We start from the raw sequence: 25000 nt of genomic DNA on the forward strand, positions 1-25000 counted from the left end.
CTAATCTCTCGCTATACACTTTACTAACCCATGAGGGTGTTTTAACCTTTTAATCAAAATTCGAAGTAGTCACATATAGGCGTATAGGCAGAAATGAAGCTTCGGACGTCACTGATCACGTGATGATGGCAAAACGAATCAAGCTCCAGTGCTTCACTGCAAAATGCATCGTTGTCTGCGAAACCTCGGTTTACAGTGGGGGAATGACATCTGATGCGGTGCAGAGTTTGTTGTTGTCTTAGTGCGATTTATTGATTACATATTATATATATTATTGACATAATGCTTTCAGCATGTTATAACAGCTCGCCACCCAGTGATAAGCACAGTTATTCTGCAAAATTAACATTAAAGTGAGCGGCGTTCATCTGACAGCTCCATTTGCGATAGCATCTTCCCAAGGATTATTGGATGAGATGAAATGACCAAGCTTCCAGCCCCAAATACACAACCATCTCATTGAAGCTCCGAGTGATTTAACAAGACGTGTGATCATGTGCAAGAAATAATGTTCCATGATTACCAGATTCAAAAACATATAGTGCTAAAACCTGAAGTTCTGCCTAGACTAAGACAAGGAAAGAAGATGGAGCTAATGTCATACAAGGCCTGGGTGATCATCAACAAGCAAAACTGACAGCAAACTTCACCTGTGGGTATGTGAGCTTACACATAGAGGTAAAGTTGGTTTTATATTTGCACATTCCGACTTTCCCCTTAATAATAGAATTTCATAAAAGTATTATTTGCTAACTCTAAATAGCGAAATCATATTAGCAGCAAATGAATATCAAAGCACAACACTGCTCACAGTCAAATAACAATGTTAATGTCGGCAGGGGGCGCCAGATCTGCACAGAACCTGCTCTAAGTGGACAGGCAGGGGGCGCCAGACCCTCCCTTCAGGATGTGTTGGGAGGCTGAGAGAAACTTCCACTGCAGACAGAAAGTGTTGAGGTGAGAGTGTGTGTGTGTGTGTGTGTGTGTGATGGCGCTCAGAGCTGCGCTGCTGAAGAGCATCTGGTACGCCTTCACTTCTCTGGACACCGAAGACAGCGGAAAAGTGTCCAAATCACAACTCAAGGTAGGGTGTGCGAGTGTGTGTGTTTGTGTGTAAAAATGTGTGTGTGTGTGTGTGTGTGTGTGAGAGAGAGAGAGAGAAGCTATGTCAATTTGAGTTTGTGTCTGTGACTGGTGTGAGAATGTGAGTAAATATGTGTTTGATTATGAGTGGGTGTGTTAGAATGTGTGTAAATGTGTGTGAATAAGAGTGTATGTGTGTGTGATTATGAGTGTGTTTGTTGATGGAGGAAAATCAGGGCTTTAATGATGCTTTTGAAACTTTGTTTCACCATCAAACACATTTGATTAGAATATGAAATTAAAGACTTCTAGACGATATTTTTATGCAGTTGTTTAATGAAAAAAAATTAAATAAATGTTTGTCCTTTCTATTTAGTCATTTATTTACTTTGTATCGTCTCCTTGATATATGAAGTTAATAATAATAATAATGAAGTTAATAATACTGTAATATTTCTGAACCGTATTAAGAAAAGCTCTTTAATTATTCTACTGTTGCTATGGTAACACAACACCTATAGTAACTGATCTGTTGTGGTGATTCTACTGTTGCTATGGTAACACAACTACTATAGTTACTGATCTGTTGTGGTGATTCTATTGTTGCTATGGTAACACAACTACTATAGTTACTGATCTGTTGTGGTGATTCTACTGTTGCTATGGTAACACAACTACTATAGTTACTGATCTGTTGTGGTGATTCTACTGTTGCTATGGTAACACAACTACTATAGTTACTGATCTGTTGTGGTGATTCTATTGTTGCTATGGTAACAATGCCTATAGTAACTGATCTGTTGTGGTGATTCTACTGTTGCTATGGTAACACAACACCTATAGTAACTGATCTGTTGTGGTGATTCTACAGTTGCTATGGTAACACAACACCTATAGTAACTGATCTGTTGTGTTAATTCTTCTGTTGCTATGGTAACATAGCAACTATAGTAACTGATCTGTTGTGGTAATTCTACTGTTGCTATGGTAACACAACACCTATAGCAAGTGATCTGTTGTGGTGATTCTACTGTTGCTATGGTAACACAATACCTATAGTGAACTGTGCTTTTAAGACTCTTCATGCCCTCATTTGCATATGTGAGATTGTGTAACTGTTGTTTTAGTTAATCTGTCTCACACTCTGAGGCTTTACTCGGATCAACACCAAAACAAAAGCTGCAGTCAGTCTGTTTGTGTGTACGTCTTTATATTTGTGTGTGTGTGTGTGTGTGTGTGTTTGTTTGTCTTTGAGACCAAATCCCCCCACAAGCATAGCTAAACTAGTAGTGTGTGTGTGTGTGTGCAGGTTTTGTCTCATAACCTTCACAGTGTGTTGCGGATCCCTCATGACCCCGCGGCCCTTGAGAGACACTTTAGTGATGATGACGACGGCCCCGTGTCCAGCCAGGGGTACATGCCCTACCTGAACCAGTTCATTCTGGACAAGGTGCAAAACAACACACACAAATACACACACACAAACACACACACTTTTTTTCCTTCTATAATAAATGACATGCGTTTAAGAAGATGCAACAAGATTAAGTAGCCCCACCTTAAAAGATTAATAGCCCCGCCCTGAATGACAGATAGCCCCGCCATAAGGGACTGATAGCTCTGCCCTAAATGACAGATAGTCACGCCCTAATGGGCAAGTAGATCTGCCCGAAATTACATATAGTTACGCCCTAAAGGACAAGTAGCTCCACCCTAAAGGACTAGTTGCTCCGCACTGAATGACAAATAGTCACGCCCTAAAGGACTCATAGCTCCGCCCTAAATGACAGATAATCACGCGCTAAAGGAGTAGTAGCTCCACCCTAAAAGAATGATATTCAATCCCTAAAGGATTAGTATCTCCGCCCTAAATGACAGATAGTCACGCCCTAAAAGACTAGTATCTCCGCCCTAAATGACAGTTAGTCACGCCCTAAAAGACTAGTAGTTCTGCCCTAAATGACAGATAGTCACGCCCTAAAAGACTAGTATCTCCGCCCTAAATGACAGATAGTCACGCCCTAAAAGACTAGTAGCTCTGCCCTAAATGACAGACAGTCACGCCCTAAAGAACTAGTAGCCCCGCCCTAAATGACAAATAGTCACGCCCTAAAGGACTAGTAGCTCATCCCTAAAGGACTAGTAGCTCCACCCTAAATGACATATAGTCACGGCCTAAAGGACTAATAGCTCCGCCCTAAATGACATATAGCGCCCTAATTGACTAGTAGCGCTGCCCTAAATTACATATAGACACACCTTAAAGGACTAGTAGCTCCGCCCTAAATGACATATAGCGCCCTAATTGACTAGTAGCTCTGCCCTAAATTACATATAGACACGCCCTAAAGGACTAGTAGCTCCGCCCTAAATGACATATAGCGCCCTAATTGACTAGTAGCTCCGCCCTAAATTACATATAGACACGCCCTAAAGGACTAGTAGCTCTGACCTAAATGACATATAGACACACCCTAAAGGACTAGTAGCTCCACCCTAAATGACATATAGCACCCTAATTGACTAGTAGCTCCGCCCTAAATTACATATAGACACGCCCTAAAGGACTAGTAGCTCCGCCCTAAATGACATATAGCACCCTAATTGACTAGTAGCTCTGCCCTAAATGACATAAAGACACGCCCTAAAGGACTAGTAGCTCCGCCCTAAAGGACTGATAGTCACGCCCTAAAGGACCAGTAGTTCCTTCCTAAAGGCATTCCATTTGACCAGAAGTGAAGAAAGTGGGTTCGAGGGGGAGGGACTGTTATGATATTAGATTTAAGATTCTGAGGGTAAATAGATTTTTAGAGAATGATGAAGTGCACAGATACAGCATTTATACCGAGCACTACAATAAACAAATAAAAATAAGAAGAGTGCATTTTGATTGTTGAGACCGGATCCTGCTGGAGAAATGATGTTGTGTGTGTGTGTGTGTGTGTGAAGGTGACGGAGGGCACGTTTGTTAAAGAGGAGGTGGATGAGCTTTGCTGGACGCTGTGCTCCAAGAAGAACTACCACCCAGCCGATGATCAGCTCCTAACCAATCAGGACGCTCTGAGGCTGTGGTGTCTGTTCAACTTCCTGGCGGACGACCAATACCCGCTGACACTGGTGCCGGAGGAGGTGAGGAACTCTCTGGAGAGATGCTCAGGTGCTAGATCTGGGTGGACATCCGCTTAAAGGGCTCGTTCACACAAAAGATTCTGTCTTCATCATGATGAGATGTGCTCCAACATTAGGCACGTTCACATCAAGACTGAGCACACATCTGAATAAACACTGTGCTGCGGCCCACAGATCACACCATTATGCCTTTCTTCTCTTTCATTCTCTTATAATCTGTTTAACACATTTTCATCTGCTTTAATAACATTTTCTGTCTCCTTTATTCCTGTTTATGTGAAGCACTTTGAATGATCATTGTGTGTTTTACTCTGCTGTTACCGTGTGTGTGTGTGTGTGCGAGGTGGAGTACCTGCTGCGTAAGCTCAGCGCTGTGCTGCCGGTGGAGCTGAGCTGTGTGGAGCTGGAGGAGTGTGTGTCGCAGGAGTGTGTGTCTCCGTCGCAGGAGTGTGTGAGTGTGTGGAGTTTCCTGCATCTGGTGAACCGCAGCGCCGTCAGTCGAGGAGTCGACGCCGACAGCTTCAGTCTCGCTGTGGAGAAGGTGTACAGAGAGGTGGTGGGAAACGTGCTGAAGGAGGTGCGCTGGAGTGCTGTGTGTGTGTGTGTGTGAATGTGACGTGTGTGCATGTCTGTATGTGGGTGTGTTGTGTGTATCTGTGTGTATCTGTGTGTATGTTTTACGTGTGTGTGTGTGTGTGTGTGTGTGTGTGTGTGCACGTGCACGTGCAGGGTTACCTGTGGAAGAAGGGTCACCTGCGCAGGAACTGGACGGAGCGCTGGTTCTGTCTGAAGCCCGGCTCTTTCTCCTACTATGTGAGTGAGGACGCGCGGGACTGCAGGGGTGTGATAGAGATGGACCACAACTGCTGTGTGGAGGTGTGATCCGCCGCTCATTTGTCTGATTGTGATTGACACTTTGACTGACACTTGTCTGATTGTGATTGATGATTGACACTTGTCTGACTGTGATTGATGATTGACACTTGTCTGATTGTGTTTGATGATTGACACTTTGATTGACACTTGTCTGACGGTGATTGATGACTGACACTTGTCTGATTGGGATTGATGACTGACACTTGTCTGATTGTGATTGATGACTGACACTTTGATTGACACTTGTCTGACTGTGATTGATGATTACACTTGTCTGATTGTGATTGATGACTGACACTTGTCTGATTGGGATTGATGATTGACACTTGTCTGACTGTGATTGATGATTGACACTTGTCTGATTGTGATTGATGATTGACACTTGTCTGATTGTGATTGATGATTGACACTTGTCTGATTGTGATTGATGATTGACACTTGTCTGATTGTGTTTGATGATTGACACTTTGATTGACACTTGTCTGACGGTGATTGATGACTGACACTTGTCTGATTGGGATTGATGACTGACACTTGTCTGATTGTGATTGATGACTGACACTTTGATTGACACTTGTCTGACTGTGATTGATGATTACACTTGTCTGATTGTGATTGATGACTGACACTTGTCTGATTGGGATTGATGATTGACACTTGTCTGACTGTGATTGATGATTGACACTTGTCTGACTTTGATTGATGATTGACACTTGTCTGACTGTGACTGATGATTGACACTTGTCTGACTTTGATTGATGATTGACACTTGTCTGACTGTGATTTAAGATTGACACTTGTCTGATTGTGATTGATGATTGACACTTGTCTGATTGTGATTGATGATAGACACTTGTCTGACTGCGATTGACGACTGACACTTGTCTGATTGTGATTGACGACTGACACTTGTCTGATTGTGATTGATGATGGACACTTGTCTGATTGTGATTGATGATTGACACTTGTCTGACTGTGATTGACAACTGACACTTGTCTGATTGTGATTGACAGTTGTCTGACTGTGATTGATGATTGACACTTGTCTGATTGTGATTGATGATTGACACTTGTCTGATTGTGATTGATGACTGACACTTTGATTGACACTTGTCTGATTGTGATTGATGATTGACACTTGTCTGACTGTGATTGATGATTGACACTTGTCTGATTGTGATTGATGATTGACACTTGTCTGACTGTGATTGACAACTGACACTTGTCTGATTGTGATTGACAGTTGTCTGACTGTGATTGATGATTGACACTTGTCTGATTGTGATTGATGATTGACACTGTGATTGACACTTGTCTGACGGTGATTGATGACTGACACTTGTCTGATTGGGATTGATGATTGACACTTGTCTGATTGTGATTGATGATTGACACTTGTCTGACTGTGATTGATGATTGACACTTGTCTGACTTTGATTGATGATTGACACTTGTCTGACTGTGATTGATGATTGACACTTGTCTGACTTTGATTGATGATTGACACTTGTCTGACTGTGATTGATGATTGACACTTGTCTGACTTTGATTGATGATTGACACTTGTCTGACTGTGATTTAAGATTGACACTTGTCTGATTGTGATTGATGATTGACACTTGTCTGATTGTGATTGATGATTGACACTTGTCTGACTGCGATTGACGACTGACACTTGTCTGATTGTGATTGACGACTGACACTTGTCTGATTGTGATTGATGATGGACACTTGTCTGATTGTGATTGATGATTGACACTTGTCTGACTGTGATTGATGATTGACACTTGTCTGATTGTGATTGATGATTGACACTTGTCTGACTGTGATTGACAACTGACACTTGTCTGATTGTGATTGACGACTGACACTTGTCTGATTGTGATTGATGATTGACACTTGTCTGATTGTGATTGACAGTTGTCTGACTGTGATTGATGATTGACACTTGTCTGATTGTGATTGATGATCGACACTTGTCTGACTGTGATTGACGACTGACACTTGTCTGACTGTGATTGACGACTGACACTTGTCTGATTGTGATTGACACTTGTCTGACTGTGATTGATGATTGACACTTGTCTGATTGCGATTGATGATTGACACTTGTTTGATTGTGATTGATGATTGACACTTGTCTGGTGGTGATTGGGACTGGTTTGGCTTTGATTGACAGCTCTGGTTGACAGGTTTGGCTATGATTGACAGGGTAAATGTGATTGTCAGTTCTGACTGTGATTGACAGGTGCTGCCAGATCGTGATGGAAAGAGGTGCATGTTCTGTGTAAAGACCCTCAACAAGACCTTCGAGATCAGCGCACCAGACTCCAGACAGAGACAAGAGTGGATCACAGGTCTGAGATCAACACATAAACACAGCAGAGAAACGTCTCCTGAGAGATACAATATTTAAAGACTAGTGATGTCCTGTTAGAGACTGTCACGTTCAAAAAATAAGAGTCAAAGAGGATCCAGGTGCGAGTGATTAAAGTTTATTTGACTAAGTCAAAATAAACAAACAATAAAAGTGACAGGCTAGGAGGACGTCGAACACAGGGCAAGCGCACAAGCGCACAAACCTGCAACCGTGACAAGAGACTAGTTAAAGACCAGTGATGTCCTGTTAGAGACTAGTTAGAGTAGTGACGTCCTGTTAGAGACTAGTTAAAGAGTAGTGACGTCCTGTTAGAGACTAGTTAAAGAGTAGTGATGTCCTGTTAGAGACTAGTTAAAGAGTAGTGATGTCCTGTTAGAGACTAGTTAAAGAGTAGTGATGTCCTGTTAGAGACTAGTTAAAGAGTAGTGATGTCCTGTTAGAGACTAGTTAAAGAGTAGTGATGTCCTGTTAGAGACTAGTTAAAGAGTAGTGATGTCCTGTTAGAGACTAGTTAAAGACTAGTGATGTCCTGTTAGATGTCATGTTAGAGACTAGTTAAAGACCAGTGATGTCCTGTTAGAGACTAGTTAGAGTAGTGACGTCCTGTTAGAGACTAGTTAAAGAGTAGTGATGACCTGTTAGAGACTAGTTAAAGAGTAGTGATGTCCTGTTAGAGACTAGTTAAAGAGTAGTGATGTCCTGTTAGAGACTAGTTAAAGAGTAGTGATGTCCTGTTAGAGACTAGTTAAAGAGTAGTGATGTCCTGTTAGAGACTAGTTAAAGAGTAGTGATGTCCTGTTAGAGACTAGTTAAAGACTAGTGATGTCCTGTTAGATGTCATGTTAGAGACTAGTTAAAGACCAGTGATGTCCTGTTAGAGACTAGTTAGAGTAGTGACGTCCTGTTAGAGACTAGTTAAAGAGTAGTGATGTCCTGTTAGAGACTAGTTAAAGAGTAGTGATGTCCTGTTAGAGACTAGTTAAAGAGTAGTGATGTCCTGTTAGAGACTAGTTAAAGAGTAGTGATGTCCTGTTAGAGACTAGTTAAAGAGTAGTGATGTCCTGTTAGAGACTAGTTAAAGAGTAGTGATGTCCTGTTAGAGACTAGTTAAAGACTAGTGATGTCCTGTTAGATGTCATGTTAGAGACTAGTTAAAGACCAGTGATGTCCTGTTAGAGACTAGTTAGAGTAGTGACGTCCTGTTAGAGACTAGTTAAAGAGTAGTGACGTCCTGTTAGAGACTAGTTAAAGAGTAGTGATGTCCTGTTAGAGACTAGTTAAAGAGTAGTGATGTCCTGTTAGATGTCATGTTAGAGACTAGTTAAAGACTAGTGATGTCCTGTTAGAGACTAGTTAAAGACTAGTGACGTCCTGTTAGAGACTAGTTATGTCCTTTAAAGACTAATTATGCCCTGTGACAAGCTAGTTATGTCCAGTTAGAGACTAGTAATGTCTGGTTACAGACTACTTTTTTCTGGTTAGAGACTAGTAATGTCCAGTTACAGACTAGTTATGCCTATTAGAGACTGGGTATGTCTGGTTAGAGACTAGTTATGTATGGTTAAAAAGTAGTTATGTCCTTTAAGAGACAAGTGACGTCTGTGAGAGACTAGTGACGTTTGTTAAAGTTATGTACGGTATGAAATTAGTTACGCCCGGTTAGAGGCTAGTAATGTCCTGTTAGAGACTAGTAATGTGCCATTTGAGGCTAGTTATGTCCTTTTAGAGACTAGTTATGCCTGGTTAAATACTAAATATGTCCGGTTGGAGACTGGTGATGTCTGTGAGAGACTAGTGATGTCTGTGAGAGACTAGTTATGTACAGTTAGAGACTAGTTATGTCTGGTTAGACACTAATTATGTCTAGTTATGTCCTTTTAGAGACTAGTTATGCCTGGTTAAATACTAAATATGTCCGGTTGGAGACTGGTGATGTCTGTGAGAGACTAGTGATTTCTGTGATAGACAAGTTATATCCGGTTAGACACTAGTTATGTACAGTTAGAGACTAGTTATGTCCAGTTAGAGACTAGTTATGTCTGGTTAGACACTAGTTATGTACAGTTAGAGACTAGTTATGTCCAGTTAGAGACTAGTTATGTCTGGTTAGACACTAGTTATTTCCAATTAGAGACTAGTTATGTCTGGTTAAAGACTAGTTATGTCCTGTTAAAAACTAGTTATGTTTGGTTAGAGACTAGTTATATCCTAATAATACAGAAAAGCTGTGTCCGGTTAGTGATACTACTAGCATTTTTTCTCTAATTCAGATCTACCTGTAAATGCTTTCATACTGCTGTAATAGTGTGTGTGTGTGTGTGTGTGTGTGCGTGTGTGTGTGTGTGTGTTTTCAGCCATACACACAGCTCTGCGTCTGTCCTCATCAGGCCGCTGGTCCTTGCATGAGGAGCTGAAGTGTATCCGGCGGGAGCAGCGGGCGGAGCGGGAGCGTAGGCGTGTGCTGCGGGTGGAGGAGATGCGGAGGCTGAAGGAGCTGCAGGAGGAGCGCGAGGAGCAGCAGGTGGAGCTGCAGCTGCTGAAGGAGGCGCAGAAACAGAGCCGAGAATCCCTGCAGCGGGAGGAGCAGAGGAGGCGCAGCCAGCATGAGGAGATGCAGAACACACTCAAGAGACAACTGCAGGAGGCCCAGGAGGTGCACAACACACACACACACACACATATTCTTGTATTCTTGTGGGTTGGTTCTGAGTTGCACGTGTGTGTGTGTTTATTTTTCCAATGTGTGTGTGTGTATGTATTCAAATGTGTGTGTGTGTGTCAGGCACGGGAGAATCTCCGCGCTGAGGTTGCAGTTCGTGATCTGGAGGCTGAACATCAGCAGAGGAGAATCAGAGAGCTGGAGGATCTTCATCAGCGGTTGCAGGAGGCACTACAGCTGCAGATCAGAGCCAGACAAGAGGAGGAGACCTACAGATACACACAGACCAGGTGGACACACACACACACACACACATATATTCTGTCAACATGTCTGTGTAATTATCAAAGGTCACCACGGCGGAATGAACCGCCAACTTATCTAGCATATGGTTTAACAAAGCGGATTCCCTTCCATCCACAACCCAGCAATGGGAAACACCCAAACACACTTACCCACACTCATAAACTACGGCCAATCTAGTTTATTCAGTTCCCCTATAGCGACTGTGGGGGAAACCGGAGCACCCGGAGGAAACCCACGCCAACATGGGGAGAACATGCAAACTCCACACAGAAACACCAACTGACCCAGCCAGGACTTGAACCAGCGACCTTCTTGTTGTGAGGTTTCCCTACTGTCCCAACCTTTTCTGATTTTTGTTTGTATATCACACTTACACATCTCTCTCTCTCTCACACACACACACACACACACACACGCACACACACACACACACATGCACACACACGCACACACACACACAGATCACACACACACATATCATACTCACACACACACACACAACATACATGCACAGACAGTTACACACGTCATACACACACATATCACAAACACATGTAACACATACACATCACACACATAAACACATCACACACATATCATACACACACACACATCAATCACACACACACACACACACACACACCCACACACACTTACACAAATGCATGTCAGTTTCACATACACTCACACACACACACACACACACACACACACACACACACACACACACACACACACACACACACACACACACCCACACACACTTACACAAATGCATGTCAGTTTCACATACACTCACACACACACACACACACACACACACACACACACACACACACACTCAAACCCACATATATACTGTTCACCCTATCTACTCACTTACTAACACACACACACACACACACGCCCAGAGAGACATATAGACAGACAGAGAGACAGAAAGGTTGTGAGTGACATTTAAAGGAAGCGTCGCCCTAAAAACACATTGAAACACACACTTACACACACACTCACACACACACACACACACACACACACTGAATATTCTGAAATATTTATATATTTAAATGAGACAACATAAATAGAAACTATAGATAATAGAATAGAAATAGAAATAGAACTGTGTTCTGTGTAAATCTCTCTTTCTCTCTCTCTCTTTATATATATATATACACACACACACACATCTGTTTTCTGTATTTCTTTTTGTATTTGTTTTCGTATATATACACACACACTCAAATATATGTTTTTGTTGTTCTCATTAGATTTACATGTGTTCGTATTTAAACAATACATTAGACACACACACACACACACACACACACACACACACACACACACACACACACACACACACATAAATATGTACACTTATTCATTTCACATGTATAGTTAACAAAGACTAACATTTGCTTAAAGACACATATAGCCAAGTTATGAGAGGAGGTTTGGGTTGCATAATGGTCTCATCTGGAGCTACGGCTAATAGATAAAGACATGGTAAAATTCTCTCTCTCTTTCACACACACACACACACACACACACACACACACACACAGTAAAACCGCTCTCGTGACACTTCCTGTCATCATGTTGTGGTACGAGCAGCTCATTAAAAGTTGCACAAACGTTTTGTGCGTCGGCTGCAGATTCACCACATTACTGACAGCAGTTTATCAGACACACTGATTATGAGTGTGTGTGGGTGTGTGTGTGTGTGTGTCTGATTAAGACACAGAACACACAGCTTAAGCTCCAGTGCTGCATTTTAGAGCTTCATGCAAGTGTGTTTAGTGGTTCGGTTGCTGTTAGCGCCTGCGTGATTTAACACAGCATAACTTGTCCAAGCGCTAGTTTTATTTTAAAAGCTGCACATCTTGCTAGCTTGAAGAGCATTCATGTTTCTGGTCCTTATTTTTGTACAAACGGATGTTTCTGCCACTTATCTGTGAGTGGTTCTAGTGTTTATCAGCTTAAACGTTGATAATTAGGGTATTTAACAGTTAATAAGGATTTTCAACCGTAGCTTTGTTAACATTGATACAGTGGTTTGGTGTTTAACACTGTTAGTCGTGGTGTTTCTGGTGTTTATCAGTATTAGTAATTATATTTCTGGTGTTTAGCTTTGTTAGAATTATTATTTTTGGTGTTAAGCTGTCCTAGCATGTATATTTCCGGTGTTTATCCATGTCAAAATTAATATTTCTGGTGTTTAGCTGTCCGAACATTTAAATGTCTGGTGTTTTTCCATGTAAGAATTAATGTTTCTGGTGTTTATGCATTTTAGAAATATATTTTTGGTGTTTAGTTGTCTTAGCATGTATTTTTTCTGGTGTTTATCTATGTTAGAATTAATATTTTTGGTGTTTAGCTGTCCTAACATGTATATTTCTGGTGTTTATCCATGTAGGATTGATATTTTTTTGTTTAGCTGTCCTAATATGTACATTTTTGGTGTTTATTTATGAAAAGATTGATATTCTTGGTGTTCAGCTGTCCTAACATGTATATTTCTGGTGTTTATCCGTGTTAGGATTGGAATTTATGGTGTTTAGCTGTTCTAACATGTATATTTCTGGTGTTTATCCATGTTAGCAGCGACATTTTTTAGTTTTTAGCTGTCCAAACATTAATATTCCTTGTGTTTATCTCTGGCAGGATTATTATTTTTGGTATTTAATTGTCCTAACATGTATATTTCTGGTGTTTGTCCATGTAAGCAGTGATATTTTTGGTGTTTAACTGTCCTAACATGTATATTTCTGGTGTTTATCTATGTTAGGATTAATATTTTTGGTGTTTAGCTTTCTAACATGTATATTTCTGGTGTTTATCTATGTTTGGATTGATATTCTTGGTGTTCAGCTGTCCTAACATTAATATTTATGTTGTTTATCCATATTAGGATTAATATTTTTGTTCTTTAGCTGCCCTAACATTGTTATTTCTTGTGTTTATCCATGTAAGCAGTGATATATTTGGTGTTTAGCTATCCTAACATTATTTCTGGGGTTTGTCCATGTTAGGGTTGAACTTTTTGGTGTTTAGCTGTCCAAACGTTAGGATTGGTATTTTGGTCTTTAGCTGTCCTAACATGTATATTTCTGGTGTTTATCCATGTTAGGGTTGACCTTCTTGGTGTTTAGCTGTCCTAACGTTAATATTTCTGGTGTTTATCAATGTTAGGATTGGTATTTTTGTTCTTTAGCTGCCCTAACATTATTATTTCTTGTGTTTATCCATGTTAGCAGTGATATATAATGGTTGTTTAGCTGTCCTAACATGTATATTTCTGGTGTTTATCCATGTTAGGGTTGACCTTCTTGGTGTTTAGCTGTCCAAACATTAATATTTCTGGTGTTTATCAATGTTAGGATTGGTATTTTTGTTCTTTAGCTGCCGTAACATTATTATTTCTTGTGTTTATCCATGTTAGCAGTGATATATATTGGTTGTTTAGCTGTCCTAACATGTATATTTCTGGTGTTTATCCATGTTAGGGTTGACCTTCTTGGTGTTTAGCTGTCCTAACATTAATATTTCTGGTGTTTATCAATGTTAGGATTGGTATTGTTGGTTTTAAGCTGTCCAACCATTAATTTTTCTAGTGTTTAGCTCTATTAGCAGTGATATTTTTAGTGTTTAGCTTTCGTAACATTAATAGTTTTTGTGATTATCTATGTTAGTATTAGTATTTTTAGTCTTTGGCTGTCCTAACATTAATATTTCTAGTGTTTATATATGTTAAGATTGAAATTTTTGGTCTTTAGCTGTCCTAACATGTATATTTCTGGTGTTTATCCATGTAAGCAGTGATGTTTTTGGTGTTTAGCTGTCCTAACATGTATATTTCTGGTCTTTATCTATGTTAAGATTGAAATTTTTGGGGTTTAGCTGTCCTAACGTCAATATTTTTGGTGTTTAATCATGTTAGGATTGATATTTTGGGTGTTTAGCTGCCTTAACATGTACTTTTTATGGCCTGCTGTGTGCAGGCTGCTGGCGGAGGAGGAGGAGAAGGTGAAGTCTCTGCTGGCACTGCAGGAGGAACAGGAGGAGCAGATCCTTCAGACAGAGAGAGAGAAGCAGGAGCTGAAGCTGGAGATGGAGAGAAAGTGCCAGGCTCTGGAGGAGGCGCAGGGCCAGCTGGATAAAGTGCGGGCCAGCCGGCGCAGAGTGGACCAGGACATCGCTGTGAGATTCACACTCAATTATCTGCAAATCTGGAAAAAATGCCTTTTTTTAGTCCAAATATCATAATGAAGGATTTTCTAGACAAGGAAAAATATTGTCTTGTTTTCAGAAATATGAAAAATAAAATACGTTTGCAGCTTCTGGTTCATTCAGACTTTAAATAATGAGTCAAAATTCTGTAAAATTTTCCTTAAAACCAGCAAAATATTCTGCAAATGGGGTAAGAAAATAAGATTATAACTGAAAGCTGCAACCAATTTTTTTTCGTATAGTAAAGCAGTTTCTAGAGAAATGGAATATTTAATGAGAAATCAGTGGGCGTGGCTTGTTTTTTCTACTGCAAGCTGATTGGATGTAGTAAAGTAGGTGTTTTATTCAGAAAGATGGAGAAAATGGTTTGGAGAGAGTTATTACAACCTAACAGACTCCTCCTGCTCACCATTTCTGTTTGATGCCCAAACTGACAGCTAGAGGGGCGTGGTTAAGCATGTTAGCCACGCCCAATACCTCAGACAGACCTAATCTGAGAATTGAACCGAAAACATATTTGCAAAGGTGCAAATTTCAGATTTTAGTTCAAGATTGTAAGGGTAAACCTAATTTTTTTTTCTTAATGACATGCACAGATGATTCATTCATCACTAGCAATGAGAGCTAACCAAATCAGTATAGTTAGTTTTGATTTCATGTGTACTTTTAAGTTTTAATTATTGAATTTTTTTAACGCCAGAACAGCTTTATGAATGATTTACACAAGAATGAGAGAATGAGGTGCAGTGTTCTGACATGTTTTTTTTGATTTAGCAGCATATTCATGAGTTTATCCATCCGCAGGCTGCTCAGCGTAAACTCCGGCAGGCCAGTACGAGTGTTAAACACTGGAACGTCCAGATGAACCGCCTGATGCACCCCATCGGCCCTGGAGGTTTGTTCATTTTTACACCATTGCTAAAAAAACAGTGAAACAATTTTTAAAATTCAATAAAAACACAATAGAAACTGTCACAGAAGTTCTAATGGTTTCCACTGCGAACACCATTAAAACTATTACAAGCCTTGAAATTTTAGCCATTAAAACTAGTACATTATTGTCACGATCACCAGCGATCCCATCCTTGCAGATCACTGGAGAGCTACACACCTGTCACTGAACTGGACTACAGATACCATCTTGCACCTCACACACACACCAGTTCCTGATTCCCCCCGATTACACACACACAGCTGGTAGCTCTTCATTGACTGATTACCTGGACATCCAAATGCAGCGTCTTTATTATCAAGAGTAGTCAGGCAAGCAATGGTCACAAGCAGGAGCAAACGGAAGTATAAAGAGCAATCCAAAAACGTAGTCGGCTCAAAGGAGAAGAGATTGGCGGCTTACGGCATAAACAAAACACATAGTGCGCGTCAGGAAACATGGCAAGGAAGAACAAGACAAGGAAATTCATAATAATGCTACAGGTTAACAAGACTCAGCAGTTAGTGTGAGAGGTAAATCTAAAGTCCAGGTGATCAGTGGGGAAATCAGGAAATGGTGTGTGTGTAAGGTGCATGATGGTATTCGTAGTCCAGTTCAGTGACAGATGTGGAGTTCTCCAGCCATCTGCAAGGATTAGATTGCTGGTGATTGTGACAATTATTATGGTTTATACCCAGCAGGCACCTTGATGCAAAAACTACCTTGATGGTAAAACAACATCAAATTGACATCTAAAGTTGGCGTCACAAAAACACGTAAAAAGACGTTTTTTTTTTAATGTCAGTGGAATGTCGTTTTGACACCAAGGTAATTTACATGCATTCCAGGGATACAAACTCCAATGTAAATTTGTAATTAAAGCTGTCAGATGAATTAAACTTTTTATTATTTGTGGTGGTTAAAAGGACCGTTAAAACTGTATATGGATGTCAGATGTATGTCAAGGGTTTTGATGTCCAAATAATTAGCAGTATTCCTGTGTTTTTGATGTCGTTTTGATAGATTTATTGATTTTAACATGCCAAAAATGGAAAGGACCATTAGCTCCCATTAAACCTAATATAAATTCCATTATAACCATTAACCCTTAAAGACCTAGAGCTTATCATTGCAGTTATTACTGTAAATCATATGTTGAATATTTACTGCAAGTGTCATTCATTCATTTTCTTTTCGGCTTAGTCCCTTTATTAATCTGGGGTCGCCACAGCGGAATGAACCGCCAACTTATCCAGCATATGTTTTACACAGCGGATGCCCTTCCAGCTGCAACCCACCACACTCATTCACACTCATACACTACGGTCAATTTTAGCTTACCCAGTTCACCCGTACCTCATGTCTTTGGACCCGTGGGGAAAACCCCAGCACCCGGAGGAAACCCACGCCAACACGGGGAGAACATGCAAACACACAGAAACGCCAACTGACCCAGCCGAGGCTTGAAACAGCAACCTTTTTGCTGTGAGGTGATAGCACTACCTACTGTGCCACCGCGTTCCCCGACTGCAAGTGTTGCCGTGAATATAGGCTGCTGATGTAGTATTAAAACATAAGTAAATAATAGTTATTTTCATGGCAGCTGTCTCGGTTTTTAAGAGTTAAAATGATTACCAAACCATTTAAACTTCTGTTTCTGGTTTTGTTGTAGTTTAGCAGAGATTTTTTTAAACTACAGCTTTGATCTTGACTCATTTTTCTGTCATGTTTTCCTAAAAGAAAGGCGAGCATCCTCTGGTAACCTTCTCGCTCCGCCGGTTCGCATCCCATCCGTCAGTGAGAGCGAATCCAGACCTCCAGAGAAACAAACCATCAAACAAAACAGCCTCGACTGCGAAGAAAGCAGCAGCGCGGAGAATATGGACTGCGGAAACACCGAAAACTCAGAGCCGACGGATGTTTAAGAGAGTTTAGCATGTTGATTTTTTTAAAAGCACCAAAACAAACCCAAAAAAAGCCCCGCCTCTTTTTATACCTCTGCTATGTTTACTACTCGTGTAGCAAAATTTCTCTGGCCCAGCTCTGGCCCACACAGTTAGCACTTGCTTGGCCCACATGCTGTAGTGAATTACGGTACATGACTCGACCGAGTCTGGCTTCCAGACAAGAGCCAAACATAGACCATATCTGGGCCAAGTCTCAAAGCAAAGTTAACAGAGGCTGAACTGGGCCAGATATGTTGGTGTGTCACGACTGCAATGAAATTGATAAAGCCATGACGCATTGCCCTTTAGGTGCGCTATGGGCGTGCTGTTTCTCGAAGAAACCTGATTGGTAGAATTTTTTTGCCTTTATTCAAAATTAATAAAAATGTATCAAGATAGGCCAAACCTACACGGCCCACATACCCATTATTAGCATCTGGGCCAAATGCTACATTTGATATCTGGCCCAAGTGGTGTGCCGCGTTAAAAAACGTTGCCTGGTCTTACCTGGTCAGGCTGGAAAAAGACCAGCTAAATCCAGCAAAAACCAGCTTGACCAGCCTGGTTTAAGCTGGACATAGCTGGTTTTGACTGGGCTTCCAGCCTGCTAGGCTGGTCAAGCTGGTTTTAGCTGGTCATCTTCCAGCCTAACCATCTAAGACCAGGCTGGAAATGGCTGGAAACCAGCCCGGAAGTGGCCAAAACTCTCTAAAACCAGCCTGGTTGACCAGCTAAAACCAGCCAACCAGCCTAGGCTGGTTTAAGCTGGATTTTTCAGCAGGGACCTGATTGGTAGAATTGTTCTTTATTTTAAATAATTATTATTAAATGTACATTAAAAGTGGGTCAAGAAAGGCCAAACTTACGGGCTCACATATACATTTTTTACATCTGGTCCAAATAAACTTGATATTTAATTTGTGCTGCCGTAAAGACGGTGCCACCTCTGCCAAACCCAGGCCATGTTTGGCCCACATGCTGTACGCCAGTGCCAGACGAATGCCAGCTTAATGCCAAATCTGGGCCAGAATTCTTAGTCACTGTGTTTAAATGAGTTTTAGGCCTATAGTGTACATAAATAAAGCTGACATAAACTCGATGAACTTGTCTCTGAATCATAGCTGGAATCGTGACTGACTTTTAAAGGTGTTCTTGTTATTGTTGATTGCTGTGATAAACTTTTTGGTGAAACTGCTGTGGTTTGACTTCCTGTTTCCTGTGTCAGCATATAAGATGCGCTCGTTTAGACAACTGCTGTCTTAGTCAGTGTCATGAAGGATAATAAATGAGTAGAAAAACAACATGTGAGTCTCGACTGTTTTGCTTTTAAGTATCATCTGTATATTTTTGCTCTAAAGGTACTTTGAAAATCACTTCAGGTGGAACAAATGCTATATATAAGCCACCTGAGGTCACAAAAAATAAGTATTTATTGACATGATGAAAATGTGAGGTGAAATATATTTTGAACAGTGTTTGGATGTTCAAAAACATTTAACAAACATTTAAATCTACTTTCATCCCGGTTTCGCGGCGAACGGCGCCATCTCCTGGCGTTGACCGGAAGTCAGCTGAAAACTGTACATGTACAAACATTTAAAAGGGAAATAAAATATTAAAATGACATTTAACAGCGCGTGTGTATTATATATGTCGTAAATTCATAAATAGCCTCGATGAGGAGGTCGTTAAAGGGTTAAATGAAACTGTCCGCGGTGACGTCATGCCAGAGCGGTGACGCGTATGACCGGAGCGCGCTCCGTCGGGACTCCCGTATGAAGATGAAGAGCGTCCCGGTAAACATGAAATACTCCCGCGCTGGAAAATAACGCCAACGGAAGGAGTTAACGGGCCTTCCAAGAGGAAAGATCTGTGGAAAAGTAAGTTTGTTTTTCCTTCGTTTGTCATGTGGAGTGGATTTCATACGAGATTCGGGCTGTTTATGTACGGAGACCGTGAAGTTCACGTCCATGAAAAGTTTTGAAGAGAGTTTTGTGATGTCATGTAAACAGATAGATAGATAGATAGATAGATAGATAGATAGATAGATAGATGTCGTTACACAGACAGAGAGACGGACAGTGTAGGCTTGTTGTTTGTAGGTGAAAATTGTTTTGGGGTGATTTTGGGACAGTTTGTGCTCTTGCAACACTCTCCGGCTTAAAAAAACAAAACAAAAATCTACAGTAACCACCACAGATGTCTTAATGGTTTCTATTAAACATTATCACATTTTGACCATCAAAACCAGCACATTATTTTGTTTTCTAGTGTGTGTTGGGATACATTCCATTAGGATTTATTTGTTTTCTACTTAATTAATTTGACCTTTTAAAGGCAAACAAATGACCAGTAGAGAGTTATGGGATTTGTAGTTTTCATTAAAACTAATATAGAGGTAAAGTTGGTTTTATATTCGCACATTCGTTCATTTAGCAGTCTCTATATTGTTTACCCTGTTACTTATTCGATGACTTTTAAACAACATTAACACTATCTAATTGACTGTGAGCAATGTTGTACTTTAATGGTCATTTGCTGCTTGTATGGTTTAACTATTTACAATTTGCAAAGAACACTTTACTGAAATTATATTATAAAGGAGAATATCCGAATATAAAACTTTACCTCTATAAAACTGATACCGATTCTATTTAAACCCTGATTGTCGGGGTTGTGTTCACTTAAACACACACAAACATACCAGTAACGAGATAAATAATATAACTGGAATTATATTATATTATTATATTATATATATCAAATTATATTATATATATCAAATAACTGGAAAGCCATTTTGAAGGTTATCAAAGGGACAGTTCACCCCAAAATTTCTTCTTAACTTTAATCAAGTTTACTTTTGAACATAAAACAATATATAATGACGAATGTTTAGAAATAAGAAGCTATTTTACATCAAAAGTAGAAACATAAGTAATACACTAGAAGTAATTTGGAATTATGTAGTTTTTTCTTCATTATATCACTTGGGTAAAGTTGGTTTTATAGTTGCACATTTGTTCAGTGACATGTTTCCTATATTGTTTACCATGGTACTTTGAATATTCAGTCTGAAATCACCTGTAAAAATGACTTCAAAGTAACATTTAGCACTATTTAATTGACTGAAAAGTACTCTGATAGTCATTGCATGCATGTATACAAACTGGACTGACACCGTTTCAATTTACTAGAACTTTACTAGAAGTAAAAGAGCTAGAAAAATTAAGGTGAATTGAAGCTGCTTTGTCGCTTTAACTCATCTTTCCATGTAAAAACACACACAAAGAGCCGTCAAGGCCGGAGATACGCACACTCGCATCCAAAAACAAAAAAAAATCTGTCGATGTGAACTTTGAGATGTTTGTAGTGGGATTCGTTCACTGACCCGAAGGCCCATGACCCGCTGAATATCAACACACAACCTGTTCACCGTATCTCCTTGACCTCCAGTGTTGTAGATCTGCTGTTCAACATAGGATGAGTGTCGTTTGCTAAACCACACAGAGGCCTATGTTTGATTTCTGCTAACAGCGTCCGACTGTTCAATCCGTCTGTCTGGTGTCAGGTTCGAGGGAGGTTCCTTCCTTCCTCGCTGTGGTCTGTGTAAATGTCAACACTTGTAGTTTTCCCAGGCTGTCCGTCGCACATTCCTGAAGGCCGTCTGAAAGCGCTCGAGATGGCGAAACGCAGGAGTTTAGGAAAGCAGTGACATTTGCTCTCCAATGAGTGTCAGAGTATTTTGGAGGTTAGCAATGTTGTAACGGAACTGATTTATTGGAGTAGCATTTAAATCTTTAAATTCAGGTGCAGCATGAGTTTTTCTTTATTTGTTATGATTTTAATAGTTCATCATCAGTATTTAATACTCTATTTAATGTAAATATAGTCTGTTTTTTAGGGTTAAAAATGTCATCTTTATTATCATCAAAAAAGTATTTAACAGTAAATATTATTTATTTAAATTTTCTTTCGGCAAATAGAGGTGTCTGCCTTTTTAAGGGGTAAAAAAAATCACTCGTTATAATGATGTTTTTTTTAAAAATAAGATTTTAATCTTTCTAGATGCACCATCAGTTGCGACGCTTTTAGGTGATGATGATTTTAGTAGCTAACAGGGATGATGGCATTGTCTGAATATCACGTTTAACAACTATAGCGAGACGCGATCCAGCGGTACATCGTCGATAAACTGTCCGACGTGCACTGCTCTCTGCTTGAAGCTCAGGGGAGCGCATGACAGTGTGTGTGTGGTCATGTGATGTGCGTTTTCAGCGGACGGAGGGCTGTTCAGAAATGCTAGGTAAAACACGGTGTGGATGTGGTGGATACATTTTTGTTTTAAAATGCCATTTTAACACTAAGACGTATTAGTGTAAACGGGGCCTGAGTGTGTATTTTTCGGAAGCGGGTTTGCTGGCTAAAGCCTGGTTTATACTTCTGCGACAAGTGACCGGCGTGACCCACGGCGCATGGAACGCGCGCAGCTGTGCATTTATACTTCTGTGCGCTATCTCTGATGGTCTGCATTAACACTTCAGAAACACTAGTTGGCAGTGAGGTGTAAATCTTCCTCTGTGTCGAGTTTCTTCGCTGCTTTTCCTGAACACTTCCGGGATGTACAAGTGGCTCAAACTCGCTCATTTTGAGGCAGGAACTGGCAGACGTGCAACAACTTTAACTATGAGGTAAACACAAAACAAAACTTTCCATCAGGAGCTCCTTCATGGGACTCCACACTTGTAAACAATCGCTCCATCGGGCTCGCGTCCAGCTCGCGGCCATTCACGCGGCTCTCTGTCCCGCCCAGACTCGTCAGCGCTACCAAGCCGACCAATCAGAGAGCTTGCGCTATGCGTCGTTGCTACGTGTAGTTACAAATTATGAGAGGTGCACGTCAGTGACGCCGACGTCCACGACGAAGAGCTATGCGTCAGCGCCGTAGCATACGCCGGCGTTTGACGCAGAAGTATAAATCAGCCTTTAGCGTCATGTTGCCAATTGGCCAATGATAGCATTGTCTATCGGCCCAATCAGCTAAAATCGCTATTAAGTATTTAATTGTCCAATTTTTGCTGTTGATGAATGAGGGCAGGGTTCAGATTTATACTTGCTCTGCCAAAGTTTTCGCTGACCCCACCAAAAAGCAAAAAAAAAAGTTAATAGCTATATCTTAGCCACATACATGGTGTCCGCTACATTCGTTCTTCCGTGGCGGGGCGCCACACTAAAATTCGTCCCGCCACGGCTACATTACAGCTTCTTATTCAAAATGTTCAATCGTTTTTTAAATAGCGGGTTAAAATCGCACCGAAAACATATTAAAGGGTAAGTGAATTATAACAGCGCAAACTTTTCTGTGACCATAGTAGTGCTGTGCGTTCTGTTTAACCCTTCAAGGTGAAGTGCTGACTGACTTGACAGGTGCGTGATGCGCGAGGCCAGCAAACACGGCGTAGCTTTCAGTTGTGACGAACACAGTTTTCATAATTATGCTTTATTTATAGATAAAGGTGTGTAGCTCTGCATATAATGACTTTATCTTGCTGGAGTTTATAGCCGTTTCACTTTACTTCAGGACGCATTAATGCCGCGGTCCGCTACGCAAGTCTATCAGAGACATTCATAAATATTCATAGCAAATCTAATAAATGTTGGAGACATACTCGGTACATAACTGCACTAAATCACACTTCAGCCGCGTTTATTTGAGGGCGCAAGAGAATTTGCACTTGAGCAGCGTATATATTTGAGGGCGCGCTAGAGGTTTTGTGCACGGGCAGAGGAAATCGGCGCTCAAGCAGAGATTGACATGCTCGTAGGCTATTACATGAATGCGATCTCGACGTAATACTGCGCCCATGACATTTGTCAATGAAATAACGCCACATGTAGTGGTAGATCTGTGTAAAATGGCCAACAGAGTCTGCCACCACAGCTGGAAAAAACCCAAGAGGAAACACTGACATATTTACAATAATGTGTCAAAAGCAGAACATAACTTTATACATGCGCTTTTTATTCAGCGTGACATTTCTTTAAATATTACGGACAATTGAGTGGCGCAGTGTTGTAGGACTGTTGCCTCACAGCAAATGGGTCGCTAGTTTGAACCTGGGTCAGTTCAACACGACCTCACGGCAATTCATAACCTTTTTGATTTAGTGGCTAATTCGTATGAATTCGTACAATTTAGTACGACTTGCTCATGCCCTAATGACGGTTGAGTTTAGGGGTGGGGTTAGGTGCCACGCCTCCTTTTTAAAATCGTACAGTTTTGTACGACTGAACTCGTACGAATTAGCCTCTAAACTGGCAAAAACATAAAATACTTACGTTTTCTCGTGAGATCAGGTTGGTCAGTTGGTGTTTCTATGTGGAGTTTGCATGTTCTCCCCGTGTTGGCGTGGGTTTCCTCCGGGTGCTCCGGTTTCCCCCACAGTCTAAACACATGCGCTATAGGGGAATTGACGAACTAAACTGGTCGTAGTGTTGAGTGTGTGTGTGTGTGAATGAGTGTGTATGGGTGTTTCCCAGTACTGGGTTGTAGCTGGAAGGGCATCCACTGTGTAAAACATATGTTGGATTAATTGGCGGTTCATTCCGCTGTGGCGACCCCTGATGAACAAAGGGACTAAGTCGAAGGAAGATGAATGAATGCATGATAAACAGTGTCACAACAATTATCCTATACTGATGCAAGTATCTGCTGTATCCCTTCTAGAACTAAACCCTCAGCTTCCTATGATGCATTGCAGTTATGCGTTTAATCTTTTTGATAAGAGGTCAAAGGTCAACTGAGCATCTTACTTTATGCCGCAGGAATAGTGTGTGTGGTGACCTTCGACCCCTGGTGCTGCTGTATGTAAATTCTGCAGTGTGTTAGTAGAGTTGAGCTGCTCTTATTGGAGGACTGAGGGTTTGTTTGAATACACTCATTGATCCTGACACTGAGCTCATAACACTCCACTGACCAATCACAGCACAGCGTGGTCATCTGACTGCTCTGATCCACCAATGAGAGTGTTGATATTGGGTTGTTTGTCGGAGGTTGTTGTTGTGGTGTGTTTTACCGACGATCTGTGCTGCTGTTTGTTTGTCCAGCACAGACACATGATGACTTTCATTTCTGAGAAGCAGACGATGACGACTACACACTTATTATTGACTTTTATTTACATTTTATTGTTATGAATTCAATTCAAACATATATATATATATATATTACTGTTATATTTAATCTATTATATTTAATATGTTATATTTAATATATTACTGTTTTATTTACATTTAATTTAATTCAGATTTTAGATTTATTTTAGTCTTTTAATTTTGTTTTATTTTATTCTTGTTCTAAATGTTATTATAATGGCAGCGCTAAATCTAAAGTAAAACTTGTATATTATTATTATATTGCTTCTATTATTTATTTTTATTTTGAGATCAGTTCTTTTGTAATG

At 40.5% G+C, this 25000-nt stretch overlaps 2 protein-coding genes across 5 annotated transcripts in view; both read left to right on the plus strand.

Moving 5' to 3' along the window:
• Positions 1-18838, plus strand: part of def6b (DEF6 guanine nucleotide exchange factor b) — a 19400-nt gene extending 562 nt beyond the window's left edge. Inside the window, exons 1-12 of one of the 3 annotated variants that reach the window (XM_087303441.1) lie at positions 1-656; positions 840-1084; positions 2393-2533; positions 4033-4212; positions 4556-4789; positions 4942-5088; positions 7337-7445; positions 9823-10121; positions 10251-10417; positions 14432-14630; positions 15465-15555; positions 17332-18838. The exon at positions 1-656 is cut by the window's left edge and continues 562 nt beyond it. In XM_087303441.1, the coding sequence (XP_087159567.1) occupies positions 989-1084; positions 2393-2533; positions 4033-4212; positions 4556-4789; positions 4942-5088; positions 7337-7445; positions 9823-10121; positions 10251-10417; positions 14432-14630; positions 15465-15555; positions 17332-17516 (1848 nt within the window). In that variant the 5' untranslated portion in view covers positions 1-656; positions 840-988 and the 3' untranslated portion in view covers positions 17517-18838. Of the gene's footprint in view, positions 657-839; positions 1085-2392; positions 2534-4032; positions 4213-4555; positions 4790-4941; positions 5089-7336; positions 7446-9822; positions 10122-10250; positions 10418-14431; positions 14631-15464; positions 15556-17331 lie in introns of those variants that run through there. The other 2 variants (XR_015521479.1, XM_087303442.1) reach the window with 2 other exon arrangements.
• Positions 18839-19310: 472 nt separating this feature from the next.
• Positions 19311-25000, plus strand: part of pparda (peroxisome proliferator-activated receptor delta a) — a 24059-nt gene continuing 18369 nt past the window's right edge. For both annotated transcript variants that reach the window (XM_087303499.1, XM_087303498.1), the window contains exon 1: positions 19311-19417. The gene's annotated coding sequence lies outside the window, so the exon portion shown is untranslated. The remainder of the gene's footprint in view (positions 19418-25000) is intronic.

The sequence above is a fragment of the Danio rerio genome, chromosome 22 (genome assembly GCF_052040795.2).
Source record: "Danio rerio strain M-AB ecotype USA chromosome 22, GRCz13ab, whole genome shotgun sequence".
NCBI lineage: Eukaryota > Metazoa > Chordata > Actinopteri > Cypriniformes > Danionidae > Danio > Danio rerio.